This window comes from Frankliniella occidentalis, unplaced genomic scaffold (assembly GCF_000697945.3).
Source record: "Frankliniella occidentalis isolate FOCC.00 unplaced genomic scaffold, Focc_3.1 Scaffold166, whole genome shotgun sequence".
NCBI lineage: Eukaryota > Metazoa > Arthropoda > Insecta > Thysanoptera > Thripidae > Frankliniella > Frankliniella occidentalis.
In genome coordinates, this window is record NW_026267292.1 from 688,262 (window position 1) to 705,006 (window position 16,745).

General features: G+C 50.3%; 1 protein-coding gene across 2 annotated transcripts in view; it reads right to left on the reverse strand.

Annotated features, from left to right (window-relative positions):
- The window catches only part of LOC113208333 (transcription factor SOX-3-like), a 33,177-nt gene extending 19,469 nt beyond the window's left edge, over positions 1–13,708 (reverse strand). The window contains exons 1-3 of one of the 2 annotated variants that reach the window (XM_052271577.1): positions 13,620–13,708; positions 2,826–3,193; positions 2,475–2,669 (exon numbers count right to left, since the gene is read on the reverse strand). In XM_052271577.1, the coding sequence (XP_052127537.1) occupies positions 2,475–2,669; positions 2,826–3,183 (553 nt within the window). In that variant the 5' untranslated portion in view covers positions 3,184–3,193; positions 13,620–13,708. Of the gene's footprint in view, positions 1–2,474; positions 2,670–2,825; positions 3,194–12,828; positions 13,190–13,619 lie in introns of those variants that run through there. The other variant, XM_052271576.1, reaches the window with a different exon arrangement.
- Positions 13,709–16,745: the final 3,037 nt, after the last annotated feature.

The following is a 16,745-nucleotide window of genomic DNA, read 5'->3' on the forward strand; positions in this document are numbered from 1 at the left end:
CCCCCCCCCCTCACCGGTCCGCGGGTGCAGCAGCATAGGGTTGGCGTCGGTGACCAAATTATGTGGATACACAAGAGGCCAAACGGAGAATAAGAGAGGGGACGCCAAGAGGGACCCACGGCAAAGCGTTAACCAGGTGTCAAAGTGCTTCGGTTGCGCCGGGGCTTCTTCGAAAGAGCTCCCTCGTGCAAGTAGAAGGGGCGCGTGTGCGCGTCGTCTGCATCTCTTTTATACGCTCGGCACTCGTCGTGGGCAGCAGTTTCTCCCTTTTCTGCTGCTATCCATAGAGAGACTGAGTCTCTCTAGCCATACGTCAAGCAGACGTCAAGCAACCCATGTTCAGGTTTTAAAATTTTTAGATCAGTTTACCTTTCGGCTATCCTACATACGCTCATAACACTTTACTCTCATTTTCCGAGTATTAAGGGGGACACTTTTTTCCAGAAAACGGACCTGATACCACAGAAACTCAGAGAGATGCCCCAAATAACTCGTGTCTTCCCTCCCGTCACTTTGCCCTGCCTGGCCTTGCCCATCGTGGCGGCAGCCGAAAGGCTGTGCGACCTTGTTACAGTGACCGACGCGGCGGGCGGGCGGCGCAGAAAACCGCTCGATGATGAAAATGCCTAAACAGACCGACGCCTCCGTGACCGTGTGCGTGACGTCCCCGGCAGAGCGCTCCAGCCCCGGCACAGGGAATCTCCCATCACGTGGAAAAATAGGCCAGATCAAGTTTCACCCCCTTTGCGCTGTTGGCGGGCAGGCTGCTATACCGGGCCAACCAAATAATCAACAGAATTCCCGCAGAGCAGCGAGACGAGGCTAACAGTAAGAGGTGAGGGGGTGTGGCCCCCCTCCTCCCAACTACCACCCACACAGACCAACGCGTGGCGAAAGGTAAGTCCAAAGGTTGCACGGATAAAGTTCAAAATTGTCACGAGCAGCACATACGAAAGGCTTTTCATGACGTCAAAGTGCATTATCCTTTGTTTGACATCTGCACGCCGAAAGCACAAGATAAAAGCAGAAAAACTTTTATCGATGATAAAAAAATTATTGTAGGCAGACAAATTAATTGATCTTTTGTAACGGTAAATTTTGCCCTTTTGAATAGGCTTAAGGCCTGCCTAATTTTGTTACCTTTCCTGAGGTTACAGGCTACACGCAGTGCAGTAAGAAGTTCTTTTCTTTGAAATATGAGCGAAGGAGACCAGAAACTCACATTACAAGTTTGTTTGCAAGATGTCTAACAGTGTTTGGTAAAGTTTAAGTATCTCCACGGCCGGAAATGTAAGCGTAAAGACCCGACACACACACACAACGGCTTGGGCTTCTCGTCCTCATGGAAGACCTCTTTTCCTCTGCCATGAATACGGACAACGTACGGCCCTCCTAATCCCCTGTAATGGCGCGCCTCCTCGCGGGGTCCTTCAAGAAGGCGAGATTCCATTTTCACCTCCAGAGAAAACGGCTGCCGAGCCCAGCGCACACGGACGGATAAAAGGCAAACTAATAATAATATGCTGCACTGCGTACAGTATACTGTCGGGTGTTTTATGTCCGAAAATTTTCCAGAAAAAAGTATTTAAAAAGTGTTTGGGATATTTAAAATATTTTTAAAGAGATGACAATAAAACAAAAGTTTCAGGCAAAAGTTCGGAGGTTTTCAAAAATAATCTTTATAAATTATAAATTACAATTACTTTATACAATACCTAGAATACTGTCCGTGAAACATTTTTGTTGTTTCCGTTCGGGGTTTTATTTACCTACCACCGCTTCATCACCGCGGAAACAGAAGGCTCTGCAATAAGGCCAGTGTCGGCTGGTGCGGTGTTAATGACGTACACACGTGCACGGCCGTAAAGTTTATAGGGCTCATGGGTCGTGCATGCCACGGCACATCTCACGCACCTGCTTTACCAGGGTGTTGCCTGTAATGGCACCCTTCTCGCCGCCCTTGGCGCCCCGCGGCTGGGCGGGTTCTCCGACAAGCCCATCACCCTCTCCTTTACCTAACGCCCTCCCTCCACAACTCATCCCTGCTCCCCCGCACCCCTCGCGGGCTTGCGTTCCCCAGGAGGCCGCCCCGCCCAACCCTTCCTCCCCTCCTGCACGACAAACATCAGCATATTGCTGTCGGGCGCGAAAAGAGATTGTCACATTACACCCAGACTCTCTCTCCTCCACCTTTCTTTTCTGATGAAGAGTATCAGCCCATTTAAAAATGAAAACTTTCAAAAAGAATAAGCGGACAAAACTTGTTCTGAAGTTTAGGAAGATTTGCAAACATTATTTCAAAAGAAAACATAAAAAATAAAATAATTAAAACTTACTGATGATGTTTGTCTGTTTGTAATGCATTTTTGTAATGAGTTTTCCGAAACCTTGTTACTGTAGTTCAAAAGTCAAAAAGCCTTTACACACACCAGTCATCAGCATAAGGCGAACTGATACCGCCCCATTTTACTCACCCGCTCTGAGCGCATCCATTGGAACCGAGGGGTAGGGGATGGAGTACGGGTAGCCCTGGCTCTTGACCGTCTTCTGCTTCCGGCGTGGCCGGTACTTGTAGTCCGGGTACTTCTTGAGGTGGACGTCGCGCAGCCGCTTGGCCTCGTCAATGAACGGCCTCTTCTCCGTCACCGAAAGCAGCTTCCACTCCGCGCCTGTGACCAAAGGAACTCCCATAATTTAAGGAAACTCTTCAGAATTTTCCTCATGAAAACGTGTGAGAATTTTCATCATTTTTAAAAGTGAAATATCCTCAAAATTTGAGGTCTTCCTCAAATTCTGTTTATGCTTCCCTGCGGCGGTTTGCTCACCTAATCGTTTCGAGATCTCCGAGTTGTGCATCTTGGGGTTCTCCTGCGAAATCTTCCGCCTCTGGAGCCGGGACCACACCATGAAGGCGTTCATGGGCCTCTTGATGTGATCGCTGTCCTTCTTGGCGGCCGCGCTGCTGCCGTGCTGCGCGCCCGGCGCCGACCCCGGTGCGCCACCCGTCGACGCGGTGGAGGTGGCCACCCGGACGTCCAGCGAGGGGCAGACGGGCCCCGCGCCCAGGTTGAAGCCGCCTCCCAGTCCGGCCAGGCCCTGGCCCAGCCCGCCCTGCAGGGCGCCACCCAATCCGGCCACACTGCCATGGATGGCGGGCAGCGGGCCGTAGCCACCCTCGCACATGTACGCGGCCCTAAATAATGCAAAACAAATAAAAACAGTTAAAAAATAATAACATTCTTCACAAGTTATAAAAGGTTCAGTGAGTTCGAACACCCAAATCTTAACCCAGCCCATTCTTCTGGGAACCCAGATGTCAGGCAGTATGTCACCTCCTATGAGGAAAAATTCCTCACATCAAATCGTGTGAGGCAACCATGCGTCACATCAAGCTCCACAGAACCTCTGTGCCTCACCTCATTTAGTAATAGTATGAGGTATTTATCCTAACAACCACACGGAACAAACCGGTAATGCCTGGTTTATTGAGGAAAGGGGGAAAACTTCGAGAACAGTTTGAGCGACATCCAGATTGTAAGCATATTTTAGTTAAAAAATGAAAAAGATTCCCACACCTTGGAAGAGATATCTCCAAAGTTTGAGTGTTTTCCTGCAATCATGGGAGTTTTTCAACACTTCACCCTTTTCTCACAAGATACGACAGTGTTTTTACATGCGAAATGTTTGCGAAAAAGCTATAGGGCACAACTTGAGACCGCTATGTAACTATGTAATAAGAAGCGTAGCAGAATTTATTTGTAAACAGTGATGGCTGTTACCGCCTGCATCATTCCGCGGACGCATACGAAATCGTTGGGGGGAAAGCGGGGGAGGTCGGCAAAAGGAGAAACAGTCGACGTTGTGAACCGTGCTGGCTGCCTGCGTTCTTTCGGACGCGACCTCCCGCAAAGCGGCTAAACCTGCTTCGCGCGCACGATCGGCTTTTGTTCTTGCCACTTTACGCCGTAATGTATGCAAATCACTCAAATAATTTAACCCCCCCCGAGCTGCTGCTCCCCTCCTCAAACCTCGTCGCGCGGGAGGTTTTGTCCGGAGCGTTTGAGTAACGCGGCCCATTGTGTACTAATCCAAATAAACGAGTGTGGCTTGTTTGAACTAATGACGGCGACGCCTGGGCACGCCTGGGCCCCCTCCCCCCGCCCCACTTCATATTGTTACTCAGTGCCTTTCACTCCAGGCGAGCGGCAGTCAAGAGTTCCCCGGCGAAAGGGGAGGGGTCAAGCGGGGAGGGGAATGGGATGTTAAAACGGGGAACAGCAATAAATTTACCAATAGAGAAAGAAAAACTACAACAATTAAACTTTCTTGGTTTAGCTGTGAACGACTTAAAGGAAAACGAAAAGAAATCAAAAAGAGCAAACAAAATTTTGCACTTTGCACAACAAGATTTGAAAACGCACCGGGATTTCCTCTTTCTCTCAAACATTTGGCGCAAATAGCATATTTCCTCTAACAAAACTGTGCCACCCGCCCCTTTTTATACGCTTTCTGCTAATGCGTTTCTGCATGCCCCAGCGCGCCGAACAGTCTACACGGGTGTAGCTGTTTGCACCCTTCTGATTATTGAAACCGCATAAAATAAAAAAAAAGAGAGATAAAAAAAAACTTGGCGGAACCATTCATTCCATCGTGATGTCATCGTGTCGCCTCCTCCCGCCCGGCCGCGCCCGGCTGACCGGAGCGGCAGTCGAGCGAAACAAGTGACACTTAGGGCTAGTTTAGACTGACGGCATATGCTTTGGGGGAGATTTTATTACGAGAGAGGGAGAGAGAAAGAGAGAGAGAGAGAGGGAATGGGAGAAGATCTCACCCCCGGGTTGTCTCTACCCACCCCTCGCGGTGCCTGCTGCTGTCGATCACCCCATCTCCTCCTGCTCCATCCCTCCCTTCCCCTTTCCAGCATCAACGCAATTATTCCCACCACCATAAACTCTGTTTCCGCCCTCCTCTGCACCAGATTTTTCACCTTGCTGAATATTTGTGGCGTTTCCCTCGCCTCCCACCCTCTCCACAATCATCTTCCTTTTGTACGTTTCGACTCGTTTCTGTCGCAGCTTTTTCTTATTTCGTCCCTCGGCACATCATTAATCTCGCGCGCAGAATCGGTGGACAACTTGAGGACTGCAATGGTTGCAACGTGAGCTGCAAGAGCACCGCGCAACATTCATACTGATATACGATCCTAGAGAGTGATGTCTCCGTCATTCGGAGCACGCAATCACGGGAGGGAGATATGATTAATCGATTGAGGTTTTTGAATATACACCTGAAACAAAAGCGAGAGAGAGGAAATCCTCCATCACTGCGACGGGGGAATGACCACCGCGTCGACCTGAAAATAATTACGCTACAAGTATCGTCATCGGTCCAGAAGCAACCAGCAGCAGCGCCTACACCCCCGGACCTCACCCTCACCCTCCCTGGCGGCCGCGGCTCGCGGGGTGGGGCGCGGCGGGGTGTTGTCGAGATGCCTCTTAATTTAATTCATTCATGACCACCCCTATTGTCCTCGTTGTCCTGTCCCACACTATGACGATGCAACATTTTTTTCGATGTTAGCCTCATCTCTCTCTCTCTCCTTTTCTCTTTCTCTTTTCCTCCTCGCCAATGTTTATGGTCAGTGCGTTGTTTGGTGGCGAACTAATGAATGGTCATATTGATTGTGACCGTTGAGCGCGAGATTTGTAATGAGTTTCGTCTTAGTGTTCGCGATCTCTTTTTAATGGATTTCTGTACCCACCACTACTCCTCCCTCTCCCCCCTTTTCCCTCTCTCTCACTCTCTTTCTCTCCGCCTTCCTCTATCAGCGATCGTTGGCGTGTTTGCGACGTTTTGCTGGACCGCGATCGCTATCGCGCGCGCTGCAAACCGGTGCCCCGGATTACGGGCCCCTTTTGTCGCGATTAAACTGAACGACCGGCACAACAATGCGCGTCGCGGGTTCGAGTCCGATTGGAAGCCAACGAGAAATAAGTGGATTTGTCTCATCGCATTGTGAGGGCCGGTGGTGGTGGCCGTATAGGAAGGCCAGCAGCGGCCAGAGGTCACGTGACCACGCAGGCACACCAACCCTCCGGCGGCAGATGTGGCGAATGTTTGCACTTCGGCAGAAAATTGCAACACTGGTAAAATATTAAAATTTCACACGGTCCATAATCCACGAACCATACGAAAAAATTACAGAAGAACTAGGGCAGGAAGTAAAAACCAAAAACGACCCCCGCGTTTGAGCAGATGGGTCTGATTTTGTTCCATTAATACCGTCTGGATCGCACAGGGTTCCACGCCACACTTCAAATAAAAAGAGCCAACCTATTTGAGACTGTACTACATGGACACGCACACGGTGGCAACGGACACATCACTGCTGTCCAGATCTGGTCCAGAATCAGCCAGATGGAATCAACGAGGCCGGTGCGGCGCGACAATCAGCGTGATGCTGCGCGCCGGTGGGTTGACACGCGGTGGGGGTGGCACCGCTGATGGGCGGCGGGGTGGGGGAAGCGGGGGGAAGGCTGTTAACGTGGCGCTAATAACGCAACTTGTAAGCAAAAAGGGATGAGAGGAGGGGGGCGACAATGGCTCCACGGCATTCCCGACGACAACGCGAGGCTTATGGAATGCTACTGCCTGGTCCTTTATAGGCGGCATTGTTGCCAACCTATAATGTATGCCTGGCGTCCATAAATCAAAGTACGCGGCGCGCGCCGCGCCCGTCCCGTCCGCCCCCGTGTCGACCGTCGTCGCCGTGATCCTGGAGGCGGCGCTTGACGTCCAGGAGAAGGCGGAGTAGGCCGGCGATGGCAAACATTCCGGACATGCCAAAGCAAAGGCTGGTGCGCGTCGAGGAGGATGCGAGCGGGCCTCGTCCCAAAGGTCGTTTCCCAACCAGACACGAGCACTGTCAAAGCAAAGTTAGGACTTTAGCATGCCTATTCGTAAGAATTTATGAGATTTTATGATTTAGGTTGGCTAATCTTAGATCAAAAAAAAGTTTAAAATTCAAAACAAAACAAGTAAAACTGCAGACCAAAAAGGCTTTCAACACTGATAAAACTTTTGGTCACTTATAAGTTTTAAGGTTAACACTATATAGTATTTTAAATAGACTTTACAGTGACTTTTGTACACACTGCTTGCAGGAACGTAATGCAAACTATGTTGCTTATACAGGGTGGTCCATAGACCCCTTCTTTTGCGTATACTGTACCGCATTTAGGCGTGCGGGCAGGCTTGCCTACCGTCGGTCACCGCCTTCTGGCCCCGTGTGAATATGCAACACGCCTGCACGACTGCATGCGGTACAGTATAAGCAAGAGTAAGGAAGGGGTCTATGGACCACAGTGTATCTTTGCAGCTAACGAAGCAATGTTAAAAATAGTTGTAGTTTTCACAGGAAAACTTATTTATTGCGAACTAATTCTTCGTAAGCTATTTATACGTGGGTGACACTGCAAACCAATTGCAAAGTAGAATTTTCATAAGCTTGCGAAGAAATGCCTCGCAATGAGAACAATTTCTTCCCGACAGAAAGAAGAAGAAATCTTTGTAGCCTAGCAAAGACTCTAAGCTCGTAATCATTTGTTTCACGTTTGAAAAATAGGCTTTTGCAACGTTGCCATCAAAAAATACTGCTACCTTTGCTAGATCACCATGTATGAAAAAAATACTGTTTGTGCTACAAAACTTAGTCGTGCTCTAGTACTTATCAAAATCAAATTAATAATATTGTGTCCAACCTTGGCACAAAGCAAGGCATTATACCTTTGATATGTACTTTGAGTAGTCAGTGATTTCATTGAAACGTGCACGAGGGCACAATCACGCCACGTACAAAATTTACTTTCCAATTTAGTGCTTCGCTACACTGCTGAAACACGGATAAATACTGCAGAGTTTGGATATTTCCACCAAACAACCGGCTTTTGACCTGTCTCAAGACGATGACTTCTCGTTGTATTCTATGGTCCGATGGACTTGCCAGGCCACTCCGGGCGGTCCCTCTCCCTTCCTCTCAAAGGTATGATGCTCATTTTCGCGAGGTGGCCGTTAGGAGGCCGTGGACGAGTCGCTAACGAAGCTGAGCAGGGCGGAGTATGGGGGAGCAGGGGAAGGGGCAAACTGCCTGCTTGGACTAGATCCAAACCCTGTCACACAGTTATTCGTCTGCTCTCATTTTTCGACCACCAACGGCAAGTTTCAACAAAAAAACATGACGACGCAGTCGTTACTCGTTGCCGCCAAAGTTTATCACTCATTTCCGACTCTGTTCACGTAGACTTAACTACAAACGCGAGACGAATCCCCTCATATGTGTTTTTTTTATCACGAGTTTCTCGCGTCACGCTCGAGACAAAGGGCCCGAAATTGGCAGAGATGAGCCTCTATCTACCTGGCGGGGCACTGCAAGCGGTGAGAAAAACGGTCCGCAATCGATGATGAGCTCTCGGTGACACACAAAAGGATATAACTCTTTGACCCCGGCAGTGGCTACGGCCGGGGACGACGACATGCTCCGGTTCCCTCACCGCTGCTGTGCCGTGCACCTTGTGCGAGCTGCTCTTTTTTTGCGGGTTGTCTTCTCCTCCCTTTCCTCTCATTGCAGAATCTTCCAGTCCTTGCCTCTCCTCTCTGCTGAGACGCATCACGGATTTCCCATCATATATCCTGTCCCCCTCCCCGCCCTCTCCCCCTTTTAGATCGATTGTTCGATCCTTTGTATACTCTTGTCTCTCTGCAGATTTTTAATCTATTAAATCATAGCCCGGCGGGGTTGCGCACAATAGACAACCGAGGGGAAGAGGAAGACGGCGACGGTGACACACGAAAGCGACGTAACTCGGCCAGAGCTTTACTGCAGTTGCGCAGGTTTTGCCGTTCCTTTTCCTCCTTGCCAAACCCTGCCCCTGCTCTATCGCATGAGAAACGGACGCAAATTAACAGCGGACAGTGATTTTGATTTTGAGCCGCGCAGCAAGCAGTGTCGCGACGGTGAAGGTTTGATATTAGAGAAGACGCGCGGGAAGAAGCCTCTGTCCCTGCGTTTGTTGACATGTACGAAACTCATAGACTGTGTACCTCGACGAGCAAAGCAATTATGTACACAGAACATAGGTTGCTAAATTCTCTAGAAAAATAAAAAAAACTTTAGAATGGCGAGATACGCTTTCTTTGTGGTCGGCCTCGTCAAATTTCACGGCCACTGCCCTGCCCCAACCCCACTATCGCACGGTTGGCTGTGCTGCCCTGGTTCTACCCCAGCCACCCCCTTATCGTCCGGGGACGATTTTCCGACTGAGAGATACTGGCTGGCAACGGGCAGTTGAGGGGTCAAAAGAGGCCACCCACAAGCCGTTGGCCAAAACTACCAACCCCACCCCACAATCAATCAACACATGAAGCTACCCTCCGTAGAAAGTCAAGCACAACCTATTACACTTCAGAAAGAAAATCTACAGTGCAACGATGCCGGGCTTATGTAGTCAGTGTGGTACGGTGGTGGTTGGATCTTCACAACAAAGTTGCAGGCAGGCTAGGCATCCCTCCACCCACCACACTACTTGTGGTACTTCCTCACTTTATGTTGTTGGTCCGTTTAGGCCAGAGGGGCTGGACCCGCAGGGCGGGGTCAAGAGGCTTGGTCAACTCTTGGGGCGGGAGGACAATCTAAGGGGGGCCAATATTTGCCGACAGAGGGTGTCGGAGCAGCTGATCTAATCCACCACTTTATAGCTGAACAAAGGACGGCTCCAGACGAAATTGGTAAACTGTCATACTACACACAGTATATGGCTTGAATGTACAGACTGTTGGTTTTGTCAGGGTAGCACTTAAAAAGCTCGTGGATTTACAAGAAACGAAAAAAAAAAACGGAAAGGCCTATAGATTTATAAGCGCCGAGCGGACAAAGACGAATAGGGAGAGAGGGCTGGGCTTCCTCTTAGCTTCCCCTTCTACAAAATATTTGAAGAAAAAATAGAATGGCACAAGGGTGACTTCCCCGCCCACAAGCGCCCCAACTCCGCCCCTCCCCCTCCACCACGCCACCACACGCCGCCACGCCGCACCGCCCCCTTTTGAAACGCCTTTCTCCCAGCCCGATGTACTCAGCCAGTTCCTGTAAACGACAAAAGCATTCCAAAAGACCTAAAAAAGAGGCTGCCGCGAAACGTGCCATGGCAGTGCGAACATTATTTGCTTCCACCATGAGCGTATGGGAGTTGGACAAATGCCCAAACAAACAAAAAGACTGCACTTTGACAGAGACAGAAGCAAATTTAGACTTACTTATATTAAATTTAATTACTTGCATTTGAAATTAAGAGGTTTAAATGGTATTTAATTGGGGCAGGTCTATGCCGCGGTTAGTGTTGGGATGGAAGGACGGGATCTGTAGCAAACATATATCAGTCGCACACTGTAAATACCTTACGAACGGTAGGTTCGTAATGCAAACCAAAACATTCGTAGCTTACGAAAGATTTTGAAGCGTTCTGTTACGAACTAATTGCTCGTAAGCCTACAAACAAATGGTTCGTAATGCAAACCAATTGTTCGTAAGAACTTGTCTAGCCTTACAAAAACAATCGATTAGCAATACAAACACTTTCTTTGCAATTCAAAGAGCAAAAATTGTTCGTAACGTTGCAAAGCATTTAGTTCGTAAGCCTTTTAAAGTGCAGCAATGTTGTAAGACCCAAATTAGGTAAAATGTAAAATGGGACTGCACTTGAAAATAACTCAACGTCCCCACGTCGCTCTGCCTGCATTCTAAAACATAATAAATCTTAAAGTGCACTAAAGTGAAGCCAACAAGGAAGGTAACAAGGTAATTGCAGAGGGAACTAAATCAACGCGGTAATTGGCAGATCACAATCACCGCCATGTCTGCTACCGTTTCGCAAAATAGCTGAGACCGTACCTCCCGTACCTCCCCAAGTCAAGTGGAGTTTTGAGGGATGTTTACAGCTGGCTGACACATGTCTGCGATCGATCACTCCTCGGAGCCCCGATAGCCGCACTCGAGGTGCTTCTCACCATTAACTCGTAGCTAATCGAACGGATACGTTATTAACGTCCCTTGTGCGCAGCCGATCGCTCGGAAATATTGCGGAAAGTTGACAAACAAACACGGAAGGGTTCCACGGGTATCAGCGTCGTCATTATGGGAACGGAGAGAAGAAGGGGCAATACAGGGGGAGGGAGGGAGGAGTTGGAGAGGGAGGGGGGAGGGACGAAGAACGGCACAATATGTGGTCGTGGTCGATTTTGCTATGTAGAAACGCCTGTTTGCCGTACTCTTGAACCATCAACAAAATCATTTCCAATTTTCAATTCAATGATGTTTCCTCGAAAAAATTTCAAAATACAGGCAGTTGTGTCCGGAGGTTGTTGAGTCATTAGTGCATCATCTCAATATTTCTCAGCAGCCCACATGCTGTCAACTGTAGCTTATATAACTGCAATTCCTTCAGTTTTAAGTCCCTCGTCAAAATTAAGGAAGTTTATTTACTTCTATGGGTCAAACTGTAGTTAGACTACAATTGTAGTGGCATGTTCAAATCCTTCCATCCTGTATTAGTACACTCAGTAATTGAGACATCAATCGAAACCACCTTAATACATAAAAAAATGCCTGTCCCTCTGTACTGCTTCTTTTTCTCTTTGGACTTCCGGCAGCACGCCACGATACCCCCCAGCCTGCCGCTCGGCCGCCGCTCGGACAGGCACTAAGTAAGTGGCCGTCATCTCAATCTGATCATCTCCCCGGCACGAGTAGGGCGCTAATCCGGAATATGGGTATAATCATATCTGAACCATTTACGTACACCGTGCCTTCGTTCTAGGCGGTTTACTTCCTTCGCCAACGCACATTTTGGAAACAGAAAGAGAGTTACAGCACTGGCGTATGTACCGTACACAGGGATGGACTTTAAATGTAAAGTGACAATTTTGTTCCTAAAACGGCATGGTTTTCGTGGACTTTTAGATCGGATATAGTTTTGTTTGTAACTTTGGACAAATAATTGTGTACAAACTGGATGTGCACAAAAAAATCCTTTTCAGGAACAACACTGTCCCTTTACATTTCGAGTGGATTTGCGGAAATTCGACCCTTTACCTCTTTTTTCTGTTTCCCACTAGAACCGCAGCACGTGTGGGTGTCTAACTAAGCTCGCGTGGGCGAGACCCAGATAACATCGGTCGGGACACAACACACGGAGGCAACCGGTAGTAGAAGGGGAGGGGGGGGGGAGCAAAAATGATTCGATGGAGAATATCGTGAAACCAGCCGGTACTAATGACTATGAAAACACAGCACCAGCGGATGAATAGAGGGAAAGAGCACCGAACAAAATACATACATTCTCCTACATACTGACGGAAAAACTAGAGAAGGCGTGTACTTTGTTGCAAAATGTTTTCGGACCATTTTCAGTTAACGTAGATATGGCACTCCCGCCAATGCAGAGGAAGTACAAATGTTCTTGTCGCATCGCACTTCACTACTATCGACAATCATCATTGCTCTGATCATTTTCTTAAAAGTAAAAAGACAAGCTTCAAAACTTCGCTGTTGTTAACCATGCCTCCTCGTACTTTAAGCTCTTACACACCGTATTGTGCCCAGGTTACAAAACGTGTTTAAAATTGAACATGGTTATAAGTGCGAATTTTTGCATACTGGAAATAGTTGTCCATTTTTTAGACATGACAAGTTATGCACAGCACAACTAAAGATGCTTTAAACTCTGCCAGTCTTATGCACAGCACGATTTCAAAGAGGTTTATAGTGCGTCCGCACACCTGAGCAGGGTGTCTGGCGAGCCACTGGCGTGGGAGTCCAGGATGCCGCCGACGGAGGCTTTGGCGAGTCGTCAGCGACGGCTGGCCGAGGCCCTCATCGCCGCTGTGATAATCCAACAAGCCCGAGTCGAGGGAGGCGTCCGCTTTAATCCAGCAGAAGCACACGCGCTGTCACACGCACACGCGCGCGCACGCACACACGCACGCACGCACTCGCACTCGCACGCACGCGCGCGGGCATGCACGCACAGCACACTGTAATACACACGGCGGGGGCCCTCCTGCGGACGGCTCTGAGCGGGACGGAGTACGTACTGGTGCGCTGGCCGCGAGGTGCGCCCGCCGCGCTCGCTCCGCCCCTCTCACCGCGGCACGGCCCGCCACGCGCCGCCACGCCGCCACGGGCTCCACGGCCAGGCCCCGCCCCGCGCGCCGCAGGCCACGCCCCCTCCCCACCCGCCCCCGCGCCCCAGCCCCTCGCCCGCCCTGGCGCCGAGAGACGACCACACCGCCAGGACAGCGCCAGCGTCATGCTGATGAAATGACCCGCGGGCGCTGTAGCTGTAGGTAAGTTTTCCAGTCTCTCGGAACAGAATCCGTCCGCTGCGGAGCGATCATCTTCGATGGTCGCGCAGATGTATGGGGAAATGTGAAGGCACAACGCTTTAGGGGAAAGAAGTGCTCTAAATCACAATCTTGCATGACCTTGTCATTTTCCATTCTTTACAAAACGTTTCGGTTTCTTAACATTTCACTTCTGGCGTTTATAAAAAAATGCTATCTTGGCTTACCTGATTCATACTTCGACCGAGTGGCGGGTGGTACTTCACCTGTGTAGGCAACCCGCATAATCGGCAACGTAGGTGTATGACGCCAGTCAGAAACGAAGCCGCACCACACCGGGACCCGCGCCCTGTAACAAAACAAAAGTAAAAATATTATTTGTTATCATTATCTTTGTCTTTACGTCTTTCGGAAGCTATAATCTGCCGCTCTCCGCCACGGACGCAGTTGATCCATCCGGCCCCGCTACATGCCCCTCCCGATTGTCTCTACTACACCGTCTCGATACAATGGCGGCCGCGACGTCGTGTTCAAAGAGGACGCGCGCGGCGCGAAAATGACATGGAAATCGTTTTAACAATCAATCGCGCCAACCACAACACGCGACCGTAACAATGCGTCCATTAGGCGGGGCGCTGAGCAGCCCGCGCCGGGCCACACACACACACACACACACACACAGCTACGCACGGGGACGCGCAGGCGGCGCGGTGTAGTCAAGTGCAGGCCACAATAATGCACGTGCGAGCCTCAAACATATGTCTGCACTCTCACAAGGGACGATATTATGCAAAAATATTTATGTATGGATACGTATCCTGCGGCATATATATGCAAATTCGTGCATGACAGACGCGGGGGGCACGGTAATGCACTTCTCTCTCTCCCTCTCACCCTCTCTCTCTCTCTCTCTCTCTCTCTCTCTCTGGCTCACCCCTTTCCTTGGCGGAACTCCTTGCGACCCGCGCCGGCCCGTCTCGGCCCGCACACCACACCCCAGAGGGTCCTAAACACGTCTTGGCACTCGCCTTATTGATTGAGCCCTTCCTCGCCATCCACCCGCGGGCTGCTGCCGCGCGAGGTCTGCCGCCTGACCCCATGCAAGCCGTCCGACCACACAGGTTATGATAGGCTATAAGAAAGACCCATTATGAAGGGTGAAGGCGAGTCAGTTGGTGCACTTGAACAACTGACAGTGCGGGGTAAAGTCAAGAACCAACGGTTGTGCGGAATGCCTCCTCACTGGTCGTTAGCGAGCCGAGGGGCCCGCGGAGCGGGGCTCGAGGCAGGTGGCCATTGTCTGGTAACGAGCCTCAACCCTTGGCATTCTCACCTTCATTTGCGGGGTATTTTCATATAAACCAGGCGCGCTTCCTCACCCTCCTGCTCGAGGCCCAAAACCTCCTAGCGATGTCTCGCGCACAAAGACACACGGAGGACAGGGCGAAGGAAGAAAAAACGAAGAGAGGGTGCAGTTTCGCGTATCCTTCAAAGGAGGTCGGCTGAGCGGTAACGACTTCAACTTGACGCCAGAAAGTGTCCCCTCGCGCGGGCCATACAGCACAGCAATTTCCATCAAAATAGACATCATACCTGTTTCGGAAGGCCAGGTCGAGATCCGTTCGAAAGAGGCTGACCACCATTCCAAACAGACGACTCGGTGATGTTTGACGGACAGGTCGCTGCTGGTTACGATCGTTGCAAAAGTGAAGGGTTAAACTGACTCTATGCCAAACAGGGGTTCCGCTGACCTCACAACTCACAAACGCATCGATACTAAGGTCTAAAACGGTCACATCCAATCTAGTTGACTGGCATGTATATGTGACCTTCACCTGCGCAAGCACCCCCCCTCTGATCTTCTCGATCGATTGACTCCATGATAGGTACATATGATATTATGCAAAGCACAGCTCACAATCGCAGACACACAACTTTCAGATTGAGTGTAAAATCTAATGCCAATCTGGGTTTGAAAGAATCATCGTTCTGCAAAAAAGCAGTGCAAAGTGCAATCTCTTCTCATCAACTTTATATTCAACCACTTCCTCTCTCACGCTCTAAAAATCCGGCTTAGCTTCCATCGTCGCCATTTTCTCCCCATTAATTTTTTTGCTATAGGCAAATGTGAGCCGCCGTGAGGCTGTGTGACGTGTCAGGCGACCCACCAGGTTGACGACGCCGTCGCGAGATTGACAGGACCAGCATCTTGCGCGCGATGAGCTCGAGTAAACCGGTCCTGTCCTAGGCAAACAAACGCACATCGAGAACGTTGCCTCATTTGCATTTTTTGTTAAAGTTATCTTCTTCTCCTCTGTCCGCTGGGGTCGCTCTATATACCCCCATTCCTCTCCCATTGGCTAAGCTGGGGGGCGCGTTGGGAGCGGCGCGACACTGTCTTCGTATTTCTCTTATTATGTTTCGATTAAAGACGAGCCCCTCCAGCCTGGGAGTGCGCGGACCCGTGTTCCGTGTGTCCTCTTGATCCTTCTTCATTGTGTCCCCCGGGGTTGACTCGTGCGCCTGTGTGAGGGTATGTGTGTAAGTGTGCGTGTGTGTAAGTTTACGTGTGTGTGTGTGTGTGTGTGTGTGTGTGTGAGCGCCCTGTCATTGTGGCCGCGTAATGGCGCAGTTCGGGTACGGGAGAGGGGCTCAGACGATCAGCTGCCGGACTAGACTTCTTGGGGTTGTTTTGCTTCTGCATCGGAGCACGCGCAGGGCGAAGACAGAAAGCCCAAATAAGCTGAAATCCCAAACCCCTGCACTTTCAAAATTGTACAGTGCACACGAATGTAAAAACACTCCGCTGTACGACGGCGCTTACTTTTGATCCTTGATAGGCGAAGGACCGCAGAGGGGTACTTTCCGAGAGATCACCACAGTTTCACACACAGCCAGGCTGCGGAGCGAGGGATCCGCGTCCGGACACCGGTGGTGTGACGACGAGCAGGAGGACGACACCGTTTGTCTCTCCGTCTGCGGATTCTGCGGTTGAGTTTCAAGGGCCGTCGACAACACAATGGCTTTCATTAAGAAATGCCACCACCCCGCGGAGCACCGGCAGCCGCCAGCAGCACCAGGAAGGTCGCGTCCGAACCAGCATCACGCGGCGCGAAGAGGTTTTTCGAAGGCGGCACGCGGACAAAAGGGGTGCTCGCTGGACGGGGAGGATACGTACGCAGTCATCGCCAGCCAGAGGGGCAGGAGGGAGATTCTGGTGGTCATCCCATCAGCGTCATGGGAAGGGCCAGCATGTGGCACAAGGGAGATAGTGTTGGCACGGAAGTGGGGAGCTATTGAAGATGAATGAAGGGTTAATTCAGAAAGGATGCGCTCTGGGCAACGGCAAAACC